Source organism: Cajanus cajan, chromosome 3, assembly GCF_000230855.2.
Source record: "Cajanus cajan strain Asha chromosome 3, NIPB_CcT2T_4, whole genome shotgun sequence".
Classification (NCBI taxonomy): Eukaryota; Viridiplantae; Streptophyta; class Magnoliopsida; order Fabales; family Fabaceae; genus Cajanus; species Cajanus cajan.
In genome coordinates this window covers 38,551,055-38,566,429 of record NC_138519.1, presented here as the reverse complement: position 1 = coordinate 38,566,429, position 15,375 = coordinate 38,551,055, and the positions used below count along the sequence as shown (strand labels likewise).

General features: G+C 36.6%; 1 protein-coding gene across 1 annotated transcript; it reads left to right on the top strand.

Annotated features, from left to right (window-relative positions):
* The first annotated feature begins 291 nt into the window (after positions 1-291).
* On the top strand, positions 292-9,088 carry LOC114915467 (uncharacterized). The gene is made up of 2 exons (XM_029270274.2): positions 292-2,723; positions 6,044-9,088. The coding sequence occupies exon 1, from the start codon at positions 906-908 to the stop codon at positions 1,536-1,538; it is 633 nt and encodes a 210-aa protein (XP_029126107.1). The 5' UTR covers positions 292-905; the 3' UTR covers positions 1,539-2,723; positions 6,044-9,088.
* Positions 9,089-15,375: the final 6,287 nt, after the last annotated feature.

The window sequence follows — 15,375 nt, the reverse complement described above, 5'->3', positions numbered from 1 at the left end:
GGACGGTTTATCTAGACTCAACCATGGTTCCTAGTGAACCATGGTCAAGACTAGCTTGCTCTCTAAGTTTCCTACTCCTATAAACTTGTAATTCTTTGATTGTAAAACACTTTTGACCAATTTGAGAAATGAAATCTGAATTTTCTCTCTAAATCAAGAGTCACAAAAACCGAAGAGAACTTTCTCTCCTAAGTTCTCTCCAAAGGTGCTTCAACCTTACCTTGGTTCCTTAAGCTTCTACCTCAAGCTAAGGAGTAACCGAGCCACTTCAAGGCTTCTTCTCCATTGAAGAACACTTCAAGGAGCTTCAAAGAGTCATTGGAGTCTTAACCTCAATAGCATTCACGGTCCTAAGCATGGAGCAAGTGAAGGAATCATCAATCTCCTCACCTAGTTCCATCATGTTCTCAAGAAATTTCCTAACTTCCACCCTTGAGGACAAGGGTGTTCTTGTAGGGACGGGTATTGTTACAGTAATTATCTACTGTTAACAATAATCACATGTCATGAGTTTTCTCTTTTCATATACCTTGGTGTTTTTACTTTTTACTGTTATGGGCTTTTATATTTTTACTGTGCAATTTTTCTCTATTTTACAAGCTGATGTGGCTGGGTAGAAGATTCTAGATTGTATGGGCAGGGTGTAATACCCGTGCATATTATTAGATGTGCAACCAAGTGGAATAAAAGAACATGATTCACTTTTGAAAAATTATTCTCTCTCTTCTAACTAATTCTCTGCTACGCAATACGGGTTCTTTGCACCGAGCTCTATTCCTTCATTGGGGCTCCTGTTTAGAACTAAGGATTTTTACCGGTTCTCCCTAAAAATCCAAATCCTGTCACAGCTAGTGGAACGGGAAGGTTATGCATTCTTCGTTACTTTTGAATTCAATAGGCTTCCTATGTTTTGTTCTAATTGTCATTGTATAGGCCATGTAAACTCTACGTGCAACATGAATAACCATGTAGAAGAGGCTGCAGAAAAGCCACAAAATGAACCAAAGATAAATCATGGATCAAGAAAACCATCTGATACAGCAGTTGCGAGGCATAATTCAGGTGTGTTTGAAGCTGGACAACATGTAGGTGATCCAGCTGATCCAATTGCACCGAATGCTCAGCGGGTCAGTGGCTTGGGTAAGCCAAATCATGTCTCGGTCACAGGATCAGAATTACAGTTGGAGCTGGAAAAGGCTGCTGCAATTATCAATGTTGGTGCAGCAGCTGAGTCAGCTGCTGATTTGGTCCCAATCCAGCAAAGATTAATAGTGCTGCCAAGGTCAGTCTTGGAGAATGCAACTACTACTGCTTATGTGATCAAGGATGTTGGAGCAGCTGCTCATTTAGCAGTTGCGGATTATAATGCGGATGTAGCATTTAATTCCAATGTGAAATGTAAATTTGGTGCAACAAATGACTCTAATATACAGAAATGTGTATCTTCACCAGCTGAGCCGAATGTAGCAACTGCTATAACTGTTGGTTGTGTTGATCATGCAGTAGGCATTCCAGCTGCTAAGTTGATTCCTGATTAGCCACGTTCAATTATGATGCTAAGGACAGATTATGCAGCAGCTGCTACCCCCGTAATCATTGATGTTGGTGTAGCACCAGCTGCTGATTTGGTCTCAGTCTAGCCTTAGTCAATTGTGAAGCCAAGGATAGTTTTAGATAAGGCAGCAGCTAAATCAGCAGCTAAGACTTATAATGTGAATGTAGTAGCTAAGGTACGTAAAGTTGGTGCACCAGTTCAATGTAACGTGGCTGCATCAGCTGAGTCAGATGTGGGCAGTAAAGTTGGTGTAGCAGATAACTCTGGACCCAAAAAGGGATGTTTATTTGCACCACGGAATGCAGCAGCTGCTGCAACTGATATGGGTGATGCAGAAGTGAATTCAGCATCTGTGGGGTCACTTGAAGGCATGCCATCCCTTGACGATTTTTTTGAAGAGGAGAACCAAAGATGTGGTGTTGCATCTGAATCAGAGGGTGATAGTCCACCCTCGGTCAGGCATAAGCAAACTTATGCTGAATATCAACTAAGATCTGAAGCAAGGGCTGCCAAATTCGCTAAATTCTCTTAAATTTGCTAAATTCTCTTAAATTGTATTTGGAGATTTGTGGGGTGCAAGTTGACTGTATAAAGTTTAACTGATATGGTTTCAGACTATGCCACTTGATTGGCATTGTTAGCATTACTTTGTATCTCTTGTTTTTTATTTTTTTTGTGGGTTTTGGTTTGGTCCCCCCACCTTGTACTTTTATCTTTCATTTTAATTTTAGCCTTTATTGATATGGAGCACATGATTGGTGTGTTGCAGGGTACTAACACTAGTGGAAAACGAGGCTTTTACATCACCTCTTTCTCATCGAACTTAACAAAAATCGACGTAAAAAAGATGCGGTGGAATTTTTGTAATTTTTGTGAACTTTTTATGTCAGACCTGGTAAGGTTCAACGTAAAATGTACAATCTACGTCAGACACAACATACAACCGACGTAGATTGTACACGCATGGGAGGCACACGCATGCACGCAAGAGAATCAAAAGAGTGCATGGGAGGCACATGCATGCACTCACTCACTCGGATCTCATCACTTTTATAAATTCTTCTTTGTATAAACCCTCTCCCTCTCCTTTGTTTCTAAATCATTTTTTTTATCTTTTGCAGAGTGAGGTGAACTCTTCGTTACTCATTCGCACATTGTTGCAGCTCAGGTATGAATCGCTAACACCTTTTTGCTTCGCATTGCTATTGTTGCTATTTGTTCTATTCGGTCTTTATGTTGTTCTATTTGTTTTGGTTGTTGGCCTTTTCTGGTGGGTTATTCTATCAAGTAGAACGACCCGTTCTCCAATCAGAATGGCCCGTTCTTCTTGCACTCGTTATGTTTTTTTTTTATTTACAACTTTTTTACGTCGGATCTTGGCAATGTTCGACTTAAATTTACGTTAGATTTCACAGCCGATGTAAATTTACGTCTCTCGCTTTAACGTCAGACTTCTTTCTGACGTAAAAAGTTTAATAACTGACGTAAATTACCTCTTTTGTACTAGTGTAACCTAGTTAGGACCCCCTTTCGCATAAGAATGCTATAGCACATCTACCTTTTTCAAAAAAATAAAGCAAAAACAAAAAATTGTAATGGGTCTTAGATCTCAAATAGCTCTAATATGCCCTTCACTTATGTTAGTATTACGACATCTCGAACCCTAACCCTAACCTTAACCTGTAGAATCTTATACGCAACAATGACAGTAACCTACTTCAACCACTTTACATTGCAAGAACATATCGTCTCAAAAATGCTTTGTCAAAATGGCAATCCCAATGACTACTATTAACTACAGTAGAACATCTTGAATTTTGAAACAAAAATAAAATAAAGTAATTAAAATAATATTTGAAATATAGACAAATAATTTGTTTAATTATGTTATAATATTAATAAATGATGTTTTTAATAAATAGTAAAATAGAGATAAATTGTAGGTTTGTGGGAATCCTTTGGATTAGATCCTTAGGCTTGACTCGAAGTCTTATCAATAATTAAGAAGCGGATGGGTTAGGTAATATAACACGTCAGCTTCTAAAACCCTAAAAGCATTGGCAAAAGAAAACCAGGAGGAGAACCGTGAGGACTATCGGAACCCGAAAAATTTGATCTTGCCCACAAATAGTTTAGACAACCATTTTGAAAATCTCATTGGTTAAGGAATGTCCGGATACCAGACTAATCCCTAATCAATGGTTTTAGAAAAAGAGTTTGAAGGAGTCACCACCAATATTTTACTCAAAATATCAGAAAAAGAACAGATTTTTCAAATTACCAAAGTGACCTTCGTAGCCATAATTAGGGTCGGGGTCGATTACGTGTATGTAAGGTATTAGGCATCCTACAATGCCCTATATTGGTACACTACGATGAAATTAGAAAGATAGAGAATAAAAGTTCAAATATTTAGTCCCTTCTATTAATGGTTATTTACATGCTTAATTTAAAATTACATCGTTGAACCTAAGACATCTACATGGTTGCTCTCATTTATGACAATGTTTTATGGTAGAAATAATAGGTAATAGAGAAAGAATTTAATGGAAATACCTTTTGAACGAGATTTTATAGAATGTGCTTCCAATATGGTGGGCTTGAGGCATTTTTTGGTTGCCTTACACACTACAACTTACCTCACAAATCTCAAGAAATACAAAGGGAGAAAGAAAGAGAATATTTCCAACTGTGTGAGACTTTAGTAGGCAATTTTTTGGCTCTCGAGCATTGTACTCGAAGCTCATATATATAGATGTTAGACTTTACCAGAATAGGTTTTTCTAATCATTGGAATAAGGCATTCCGGAATAGTCTATTATAAGTAACTTTTGAGTTTGGAATGGCCCATTTCAAAATCGAAATGGCCCATTTCAAGATTGAAGTTAACTCATAACAACCTGGTTCAAAATGGTTCATTCTAAATTGGGAACACCCCGTTTTGACCTAGGATTTCTAAGCCATTTTAGAAGCTTGGAACAGTCCGTTCTGGATTAGAAAAGGCCCATTTTAGGCTATTAATTCATCCTTTTGGGTTTTTGGGCCTTCTGATTTCATCCTAATCCATCCTAATGTCAATGAGCCATTCTGATGTCATGTTGATCCATTTTGACATCATATTCGGGCCTTCGGGAACTCCTTTGTCTAGTACTAAAGGCCTATTTCCTTGTTTGCATGTCCCAGACGAAATTAGGTGTCTACAGATGCCCTTCTTTACTTGTCCTTTAGATAGCTATGTGTTTCTTTCCCAAAAGCAAGTAAAGATGTATACATTTCACCTGGGTCTTCTCTTTTGTTTCATAGTGTAGGTGCTTCCACTTTATTTCCTTCGGGTAGATGGTTTTACCTGTATCCTTACGCTTTGGAGCAACTGAGTGTCAAGTTGCATATTTCGTTGGCTGACAAGGATGGTAAATTGTATTATCTGGACTTCGGGCTTGGTGTAGATGCTCCATGTTTATACCCCTGGTCGCTTGTTTGGTGATGGCGTGATTGAGGCTTTATTCCAAGCTCGTCGAGGAATGAGTATATTCTAAGCTCAGCCTCTCCAAGTTGGACTAACATTAAGGCTTCAGTCAACCTTTTTCGAGTGTTCCTTGGCATAGTCTCTCCAAGCCGTACTACTTTTAAGGGTCTCGCTAACCTTTTTTGAGTTGTTGTTGAGTATTCTTTATTAGCCTCTCCAAGCTTGAGGTAAGTATTGTTTGCTAGCCTCTCTAGGTCAATGAGTATTCTCTACGGCCTCTCCAGGCCGGTGAGTATTCTTTATAGCCTCTCTAGGTTGGTGAGTGTTCTCTATAACTTCTCTAGGCCGATGAGTATTCTCTGTAGCCTCTCCAAGCCAATGAGTATTCTCTATAGCCTCTCCAAGCCGGTGAGTCGATGATTCATCTGAAGTGCCCTAACATTGCTTGGAAAAGGATCATCCTCTTTGTAGGATGTTTGTAATTGTGTGGTGAGTATTCTATGCATACTTTCCAAGCTAGTGAGTATTCTCTACAGCCTCTCCAGGCCGTTGAGTATTCTTTGTAGCCTCTCCAGGCTAGTGAGTATTCTCTACAACCTCTCCATGCTGGTGAGTATTCTTTACAGCCTCTTTAGGCCAGTGAGTATTCTCTACAGCCTCTCTAGGCCAGTGAGTCGACGATTCATTTAAAATACCCCAATACTACTGGGCAAAGGATCATCTATTTTGCAGGATGATCGTAATTGTGTGGTGAGTATTCTCTGCAGCTTCTCTAGGCCAATGAGTATTCTCCATAGCCTCTCTAGGCTGGTGAGTATTCTCTATAGCCTCTTTAGGCCGGTGTGATGAGTCATTATTTTCCCCTATTTATTTATCTTTCTGTACTTATTTTAATTGTTGATTTGGGCTTAATCGCTTATTAATTGTACAGTTTTACTATTTGGGCTTCACTGGGCCAGTAATTCGAATTTTAATTAATTCTGATTCACTTGGTCTAATTTTTGTTTATCAATTATTTTCAGGTTAATTGTGGAGCATTTTTGGGCTTGGATATTAATTTTGGACTTCAAGAGATAAAGTGACATGCCAGCGCCATGTCAGCATTACAGTGCCACGTCAGCGCCACATCAGCAACATGCTTGCATTTTTGTTAACCTTGTATTATTCATTTTCAGGCCAGACATATCCAGAGAGGGCCCAATTTCATTTTAGGTCATAGGAGTCTAGGTTAGGGATGACTTGGCAGCCATTAACATTAACAATCTGATGTGACCACGTTTTGGACACTTCTTCCTTCCCTTTATTTTTACATTTTTTTGGCTCTCTGTTCTGCTATCTCCATTTTTCACATTTTTTCTATCCAGTCATGTTTTGTTTTGCTGGTTGTATTTTGAGACTGAGTTTTTTTGTTGAATGAATACAGATTGTTAGTTTCATTTTCTTCTCCTTCTTCGTTGCATTTTTTTTTTCATTTATGTTGAATGGAAAGATAAAACCCTTGGGGTTGGCTCCTTGAGCAGATTGTAATCTATATTTGAGGTTTTATTCGTATATGTTCTGCTTTCTTCTTCTTCTTCTTCATTGAACCGTTTTCAACACTTGTTCATGCTTAATGAATCAGGTTGCTCACAGGTTGCTTAATCTTGTGGGAAGGTTTAATGTGGTATACGTTTGCTTAATTCGTGTAGGGAAATCTTGAGTTAATCTTCGCTTAGTTGGTTAACTTGGATGGAACAAGGATTAAGTTATGAACTGAGAAATCTTTTGAGAACCAAGGATAAGAGAGTTGAATCTGAACAGGGAGCCAATCCATTTTTCATTTGCTGTGATACCTGCGTTTTATTGTGTTATAAATTGATAAATTTGAATGAAACCCCGCCCCCCCACTTCGTGTGTGTGTGAACCTTTGACAGAAAAAATATGGTCCTTGGGAGACGACTTAGGACAACTTCCTAGTACTGCATTTAATTGTTTTATTTGACTGGGTACGGCCTCGATCAAATTTGGCGCCGTTGTCGGGGACCATCGATTTCTATAAAAGGCTGTGTGGCTGTGTGTTATTTGTTTTTGCTGTGTTCTGTTGTGTGTTTGGTGCTTTAGAATCCCTGTTAAGTTTTGTGTGTTTTGAGTATATAAGTTTCAGTGTATTAGTTGATGCTTGCATGTTCGTGTCATACTATATGTTATGTTGTGTAATTGTGTTTGTTATTAGTCCCTACAAGTATAGCAAGTTTTTCAGTTGAAGAATCATGCTATTGAGTTTCATGCAATTAGAGAACCAATGCAACAGAAACTCAATGGAACAGTAACTCGAGTCTTTTTTTTTGTGCATTTGTTGTCATGTGTTTGTGACAACTAATCTTTATTGCATTCCATAGCTCATTGACCAATTATATTGATTTCATTTGGTGTGCTAAATCATTTTTGTGCTGTGTTGAGTTTCAATTATTGCAAGGTCCATAAGTGTAGAATCAGAAAAATCAACTGAAAAGGATTTCTACTAGATGAATAGTAACCATTTTTTCCAATTAATTGTGATTTTTGGTTTTGATAGCTAGACTTGTTATTTTTGCCTCAAATTTTGTGTAGTAACTTCTTTCAACTTATATTTTGTGTGAAAAAAAGCCAGAGGCCCAAAAGGTGGTCTAGTTTTGAAGATACAAAAATTTGTGAAGCTATATTTTTCCAAAATTTCAAACGACCATAACTTTTGTTCTAGTTATCAGAATGAGGCAAACTTTGTTTTCAAATTGTGTAGAAAAATGAGATATATCACATTCCAATTCAATATTTTCTTTCCACCAGCCTTGGGGAACATCCAGCCATCATCCTTCTTCCTAGACCGTGGAGAAAGAGGGATCTCCTCCTTGGAAGCCAAAGAACACACGACATGGAAGGAAGGAGCCCATCAGATTGGAACCTTCGAAGCAATCTCTATAGAAAGAAAATGTGGGTGCTTTCTGGCAGCCTCCTCGCTCTACAATAACCTCACTTCCTCTCGACAATTTTTAACCAAGAAACTTTGAAATCCCTAGCAATTATCCAAGGATTTCTTAGTCAGAAACTGCGATGAGTTTACTTTACTCGAAGTAACCTGAAGAGAGTCAAAAGAGAGAGAGTCCCAATTTTGAGAATTGTAGTGTGTGGCTTGAGGGAGGGGGGTTGACCCCCTTAAATAGTGCATTTGAGGTTGGAACAGTTGCTCTCCCTTTGGAACGATAGTTTTAAACCTAATTTTATATGTAAGTTTTGGATTTGGAATGGCCATACTCTTCATGGGAACGACCATTCTCATACAACATGAGTATGTCCATTCTCATGAGGAGTATGCCCGTTCTCATGTCTCTTGGGCTTGGTTCATTGGTTGTTTTTACTCTTTGGAATTCCTTTTAAAGGTCTCTAGAACCATTTTGAAGTATTTCAGAGTCTTCAAGGTCCTTTAAGGGTCACTTCTCTCGCTTTAGAAGCTTCCCATCTTCGGATTCTTCCCAGACAGAAACTGGTGTCTATAGTGGATCCATCAACAAACTTGGTTAAGTCCTTCTTGAGTTGCATATTTTCACTTTTGAAGACTTCTATACTAGGAGGAACAAAACCAATGATCTTGCTTTTGAGACATAGTATCTCTTTAGCGTCATCTGTCAATTTTTTCTTGAGCTCAAGATTTTCTTTTTCTAAAACTTTATACTTTTCTTTTATCTTCTTGTATTTAAGGGAAATCATATGAGAATTATCTAAGAGAGTTTCAAAAGACATTTCATCATTGTTAGTGATGGTAAGAACCTTTAAATCTCAGGCTTTAGAGATGGTAGTGGCTTTGGGTTCCTAGACCTTAGGAAGGCTGTCTAGGATTTTGAGATTATTTTGAGCTTTGGTGAACTCAGTTCCCAGGGATTTTAATCCATTTAGAATTGTTTGGAATCTTCCAAAAATTTCATCAATGGTTGCATTCTCCTTCATTAATAACAACTCACAGTGCCTTTAAAGAGTGGTAGCTTGTCTGAGAATGACATCCTCACTACATTCATGAGTTACCCTGATAGCTGAAAAACTTGTTGTACTCAGTTCTCGATAGAGAGCAAGCAAGTATGTATCTTGTTTTAGTATTCTACTGCAAAATGTTGTAATCTTTGTAACGCCATGGAAATACCGGGCTATTTGGTAGATATACTTTATGTATATATATATATATATATATATATATATATATATATATATATATATATATATATATATATATATGTGATGGAGGGCCACCCTTGGAACTACATGTTGGACCCATTACTAGGTCCATGGCTAGGAGGATGGAGGAGGATGAAGGAGATACCACACCTAGAGCCATACTCATCATGAGTGTGGAGTATTGATCCATCTCCTAGGCCTATTTTGAGTAGTGTAGGATTTTATTGTTTTATTCCTATTTTACCCTTGTACATTGTGTTAGAAAAGAATGGCACAATCCAAGAGGGGGGGGGGGGTGAATTGGATTCTATGACCCTTTTAAAAATTTCAGAGTATTTAGAATCTTTATTTCACTTAAACTTTTCTAAGACTGAATTTTCAATGAAGTTTCTTCAAAGACTTGTTTATAGAAGAATGAATGCTATATGCTTTCTTGATTACAATATAATGAGGTTCAAATGTAATGCTTTAATTCAGATTAAACCCTCAATATTCACATACACATGTTAATCAAGAATTATCTTCTTTAATGTTCAATCAAGATATTACTCAAAGTAAAAGATAAAGGTAGAAGAAGATTGCACAAGTCTTTTATCCTGGTTCAGCCACTCCACATGTGACCTATATCCAGTCCTCAATCAGAACCTGATCAAGATTTGTTCCACTATCTTTATGAAGAAGGTTTACAAGCATACCACACATGCATATACTTCAACACTCAAGATAACCACTTTCTTGACCCTAAGAAAGCACCCCTTGTAGAAACCCACTACAAGAATCCTTACCACTTGAGAAACCCTTCTCAAGATTTTACAAGTATTCACAAAGAATTAAGGAACGAATTCACCTGGAATTCAGAAGCAAATCTTAATCTTCCCCTTTCAAGAATGTGATGATGATGATGATCATTTCTCAAAGTTTTTGACAAACATTTTTCTTCTTGGATTCACAAAGAAAACTCTCCAAGATTGTCACAAGGACTCCACAAAAACGCTTTTCTAAATTTGATTCTCAGTTCTAACTCTGTTCTGAAGTTTTAAAAAGTTCAAACTATTTATAAATGTTTCAGACCCAGATAATCAATTATTTTAAAAAATAATCGATTATTTTGTTCTTTAGGTTTTCTGGAAACCAACCAAGAACAATATAATCGATTATTTTGCTGGATAATCAATTATTCCAGAGAGTCATTTATGGGATAATTGATTATTTCACAAATAATCGATTATTGCAGCAAGGCATCCCATTTTTCCTGTTGCTGGAATAATCGATTATATTTAATGATAATCGATTATTTTGAGTTAGTTTTCACAACTTCGTTTTAAGTCTCAAAATAACTTTTTAGCCCCTTTAACTCATCATCATACACTCTCTAATTAGTTTAGATATAGATTTTGCTTATGCACACAGCACACACAACAAATAAAATCATTCAAAACAATTTATACACTAATTCCTATTACATAGCACTTTCTTTGACTTTGTTTTTGTCTTCTAAGTTGTTGTTGTTTGTTGTTGTCCTTGACACACATTTTGTGATCATCAAAACTCTTTTAAGCTTCAGAGATAATCTTGACCTCATCAAGTTTAGGCTCCTCTAAGCTCAACAATCTCCCCCTTTTTGATGATGACAAACCAATCTAGTCTTGAACCATTTGTGTAACCATTAGTGCTTCTAATTTCAACATACAAAACCTGCAAAAACATACACACACACAAGCACAATACCTGCAAAACAACAACCACATACACACAACAACTTTTCTCCCCCTTTGGCATTATCAAAAACAAACCAAGCTATGTTTTACACAATATAAGCCATATGCACTTTCCTTAAGTATTCAGAATCATACCAAAACAAGTATAACACATCATAGGTATTAGATTCAAACTTTGTTAACTTTTAATATCCAAGTCAGAATTATGAGCTCAGCAACATGAATTGATCACAAGCTACAAACCACAATTCAGAATTTTTCAATCCAAAAACATCAACAATATATCAGCAATCATTCATGCTCAAAATAGAGCATTCTAATCAGCAATCAACCAAGCTCATTAAAAACATTACAATTAAAAACAGAACATTAACAAATATGCTCAAAACCAGAGCATCAATGTACCAGCCATCCAAATCACAATTTGGTACCACAATCAAACCATCATATCAGCAATATTAACTTCAAATTTCACCAGAATTTAATTGTTCAACAGCACAAAGCATTAAAATTGTTTCGAAATTTAAAACATTACAACCAAATCAAAAATGATAGTTCAAAAACAGAATTTAAAAAACCTAATTAAAACTAAGCATCAGAACAGAACAGAAATCAAGATTCATGTCTGCGAGACATTTCCATCACCGCATCAAGTTTATTTAGCATGATTTGCTCAAAAGGTGAGAACGGTTTAGGCTCTGTTTCTGGCCCCCTGCCAGGTTCAGCTTCCACCTGTGGTGGTTGATCCTCATCATGTGACGGAACACCGTCTTCATCGGTTGCCGACTCAAGGGTTAGGGGTACATCTCCTTTAAACACCCATTTATCTTCTTGCTTAAGCATCCCCATATGGTGCAAGGAAGATTTTTCAATCTTGTTCGAAGCATGTAAAACTATTTTCCTTTCCCCTGTTAAATCCACACCTGCATTCTCAAAAATCTTTGACAACAACAGAGCATATGGAACTGGTCCATCTTCCTTCCGTCTTGCTTTCCACATACAATCATTAACGACTGACACCCAATCAATCTTGATTTTCTTTTTAATCACATGCATAAGTAAAATGTCATCTCTTGACATTTGGGCATGATTATGTAAATGAGGTTTCAACATCCAAGCAATGATAAAGGAAATTAAGCGGGAATTCTTTTTCATACCTCCTGCCAGAAACTTTTCATAGTTGGTATTCACCGGATTCCTCTAGCAGTCCTAGAAGGTTGTTAGTTCTTCAAAATCCACAAAATTGAAGGGTTGGGGTTTTTCACGTCCCGTGCCGCTCAGCCCCGCAGCAGCCTTCAATGTTGGTTCGTCCAACTTAATCATTTTTCCTTTCACCACCGATTACATGATACCCTTATTGCTTGTGGCAAAACAGAGAAATAACCTGATCAACTCAGGGTAATATGGTCCCTCCATTTCCAAAAACTTCCCCAGTTCTTGGTGCTCTAGATGGGTTGGGAAACTGAAACCTTCATTCTTAAACCACTCAAGCTTAAGAGTCTTCGGAGGAATGATTCTCCGTCCAGCATACCACTCAAAGTAGTATTCTTGAGTCTTCTCATCCGGGAACCACTTTGAAATCAGTTGCCCTGAGGGTAGAGGGCCTTTGCTCCCCCTCACTTCAAGCTTGTTGGGTCTCTTTGATGAAGATGCCATGAGTGAGTATTGAAGAAGAAGAAGAGAATGAGAGAGTTGAGAGAGTTAGGGTTTGTGGGTTTGAGAGAAAATGAGAAAATGAGAGAAGGAGAGGTTTTTTTTATAGAAGTTTTGCCCTAACAACTTCTGAGTGGGGGAGTTATAGGAGGTTTTAAGGGTTTGGCGCGTATTTAACCGTTCAAATGCTTCAGAAATTTTAAATATTTCCCAAATAATCGATTATTTATGTAAATAATCGATTATCTGCATCAACAAAATCCCTTTAAAAACATAATCTGATATGGATAATCGATTATTTTCAAGATAATCGATTATTACAGAGAGTAGTTTCTCCTAACTTTGCCCAGATAATCGATTATTTCCCAAGATAATCGATTATTCTAGTGGCCTTTCAGATTCCCCTTCTCAGATAATCGATTATTTCCTATAGATAATCGATTATTACAGTGGCTCTTTGAATTCTTCATCTCCTAGATAATCGATTATTCCCCAAATAATCGATTATTATCATGGCTTTACTTAAAATAGTCGATTATATTTTAAGATAATCGATTATTCCAGATTCATCAAGTTTATTTCTAAAAACCCACTTGGTTCCTATAATTGGATAGTCTTTTGGTAATGCCACTAAATCCCATACTTCATTTCTTTCAAACTGATTTAGTTCCTCTTGCATGGCCATTAACCAATGTTCATCTTTTAGTGCTTCATCGATACTTTTAGGTTCAACTTGTGACACAAAAGCCATATTGTTGCAAATATTCTTAATGGCACTCCTAGTTGAGACTCCCTTACCAATATTTCCAATTATGTTATCCATTGATAAGTCTCTAGAAGTTTTCCATTCCTTAGGAAATTGTTCACTTGTTTCCTTTGTGTTTTCATGTGATTCACTCTCTTTAGGCTTATTATCATTTTCACTCCCCAATAGAGGTTGATCAAGCAAATCAGTTAAGTCTTCAATTTCAGTTTTCCTTGTCTCTTGTTTATTGATCTCATCAAATACCACATGGAAAAATTCTTCAACAACTAGAGTTCTCTTATTATAAATTCTATAAGCTTTGCTATTTGTTGAGTATCCTAGAAAGATTGCCTCATCAGCCTTTGCATCAAATTTTCCAAGTTGCTCTTTCCCATTGTTCAGCACAAAACACTTACACCCAAACACTCTAAAATATGAAATGTTAGGCTTCCTTCCATTGTAAATTTCATAGGGTGTTTTCTTTAATATAGGCCGGATTAGAACTTTATTTAACACATGAAAAGCTGTGTTAATAGCATCAGCCTAAAAGTATTTTGGTAATTTTGTTTCATTCAACATTGTCCTAGCAAGTTCTTCTAAGGACCTATTTTTCCTCTCAACAACCCCATTTTGTTGAGGTGTCCTAGGTACTGAAAAATTATGGTTTATACCATGTTCCTCACAGAATTTTTGAAACATTATGTTTTGAAATTCACCTCCATGGTCACTCCTTATAGAGGTAATGTTTGAACATTTTTCATTTTGAACAAGCTTGGCAAATTTTCTAAAGGCGTTAAAAGCATCATTTTTGTTTGCAAGAAACATAACCCATGTGTATTTTGAGTATTCATCAACAATCACTAAACCATAGTAGTTTCCACCTAAGCTCATGGTTCTTGAAGGACCAAACAAATCCATGTGAATTAATTGCAAAGGTCTAGTTGTGGAAATCTGATTTTTGCTTTTAAAGCTAGCCTTCACTTGCTTTCCTTTTTGACAAGCATCACATAGTTTGTCCTTACTAAACTTGAGTTTAGGTAAACCAACCACTAATTCTTTCCTACTTAGTTTATTCAAATGATCCATATGAATATGTGCAGCTCTCCTATGCCAAAGCCATATGTTTTCTTCTTGAGTTATTAGACACTTAGTGTTGGAAATTGCTATTGAGTGTTCTAAGTCAAACATGTATATATTGTCAATTCTTTTTCCTATGAATCTGATTTCTTTAGTCTTTTTATCACATATCAAGCAACATGTATTATCAAATTCAATTTTAAAGCCTTTGTCACTTAGTTGACTTATACTCAGCAAATTATGTTTCAATCCATCAACAAGCAATACATTCTCAATCAATGTTTGAGAGGAGGAATTACCAACATTGTCATGACCAAGTATTCTCCCTTTTTTGTTGTCACCATAGGTAACATACCCTTCATTCTTCAATTTCAGACTTAAGAATTTTGAAGGATCCCCAGTCATATGCCTTGAGCAGCCACTATCAAGATACCAAAGTAGATTCTTGGCCCTCAAGCATTCCTACAACAAAGATTCAGAGAAAAAATTTAGGTACCCATGTGAAGGGTCCTTGTAGGTTAGTTCTCAGCATTTGGCTCTTTTCAACCCAAACCATCTCTCCATTTGGAACTCCATATTTCCTAGAATAGCAGTTCCTTATTGTATGACCTCTTTTACAGCATTAAAAACAAGTTCTTTGTCTAGAGAAATTGCTTTTAAATTTTCTAAAATTTTGGTTTTTCTTAAAAGCTTCTTTCTTTGACTTAAATGGCATGCTCATGCTTTGATTAAAACCAAGTCCACTCCTATCAAAAGTGTTTCTTTTTTTTCCCAAAAGAATATTTAAATTTGCATTTCCATTAGTGAACTTTGCAAGAGTGGATTTTAAATCAACATTTTCTTTTTCAAAAGTCTTGCAATTTTCACAAACATCTTTTGAGGAGGTGAAGTTTTCACAATGAGCTTCACTAAAGTTAAACATAGTTTGAAGATTTTCATGCTCATGTTTCAAATCCTCAAGCTCTTGTTCAGCTTTATA

What these genes read in the sequence shown, in the direction of transcription:
- LOC114915467 (XM_029270274.2), top strand. Translation starts at nt 906, where the DNA reads ATGTTTTGTTCTAATTGTCATTGTATAGGCCATGTAAACTCTACGTGC.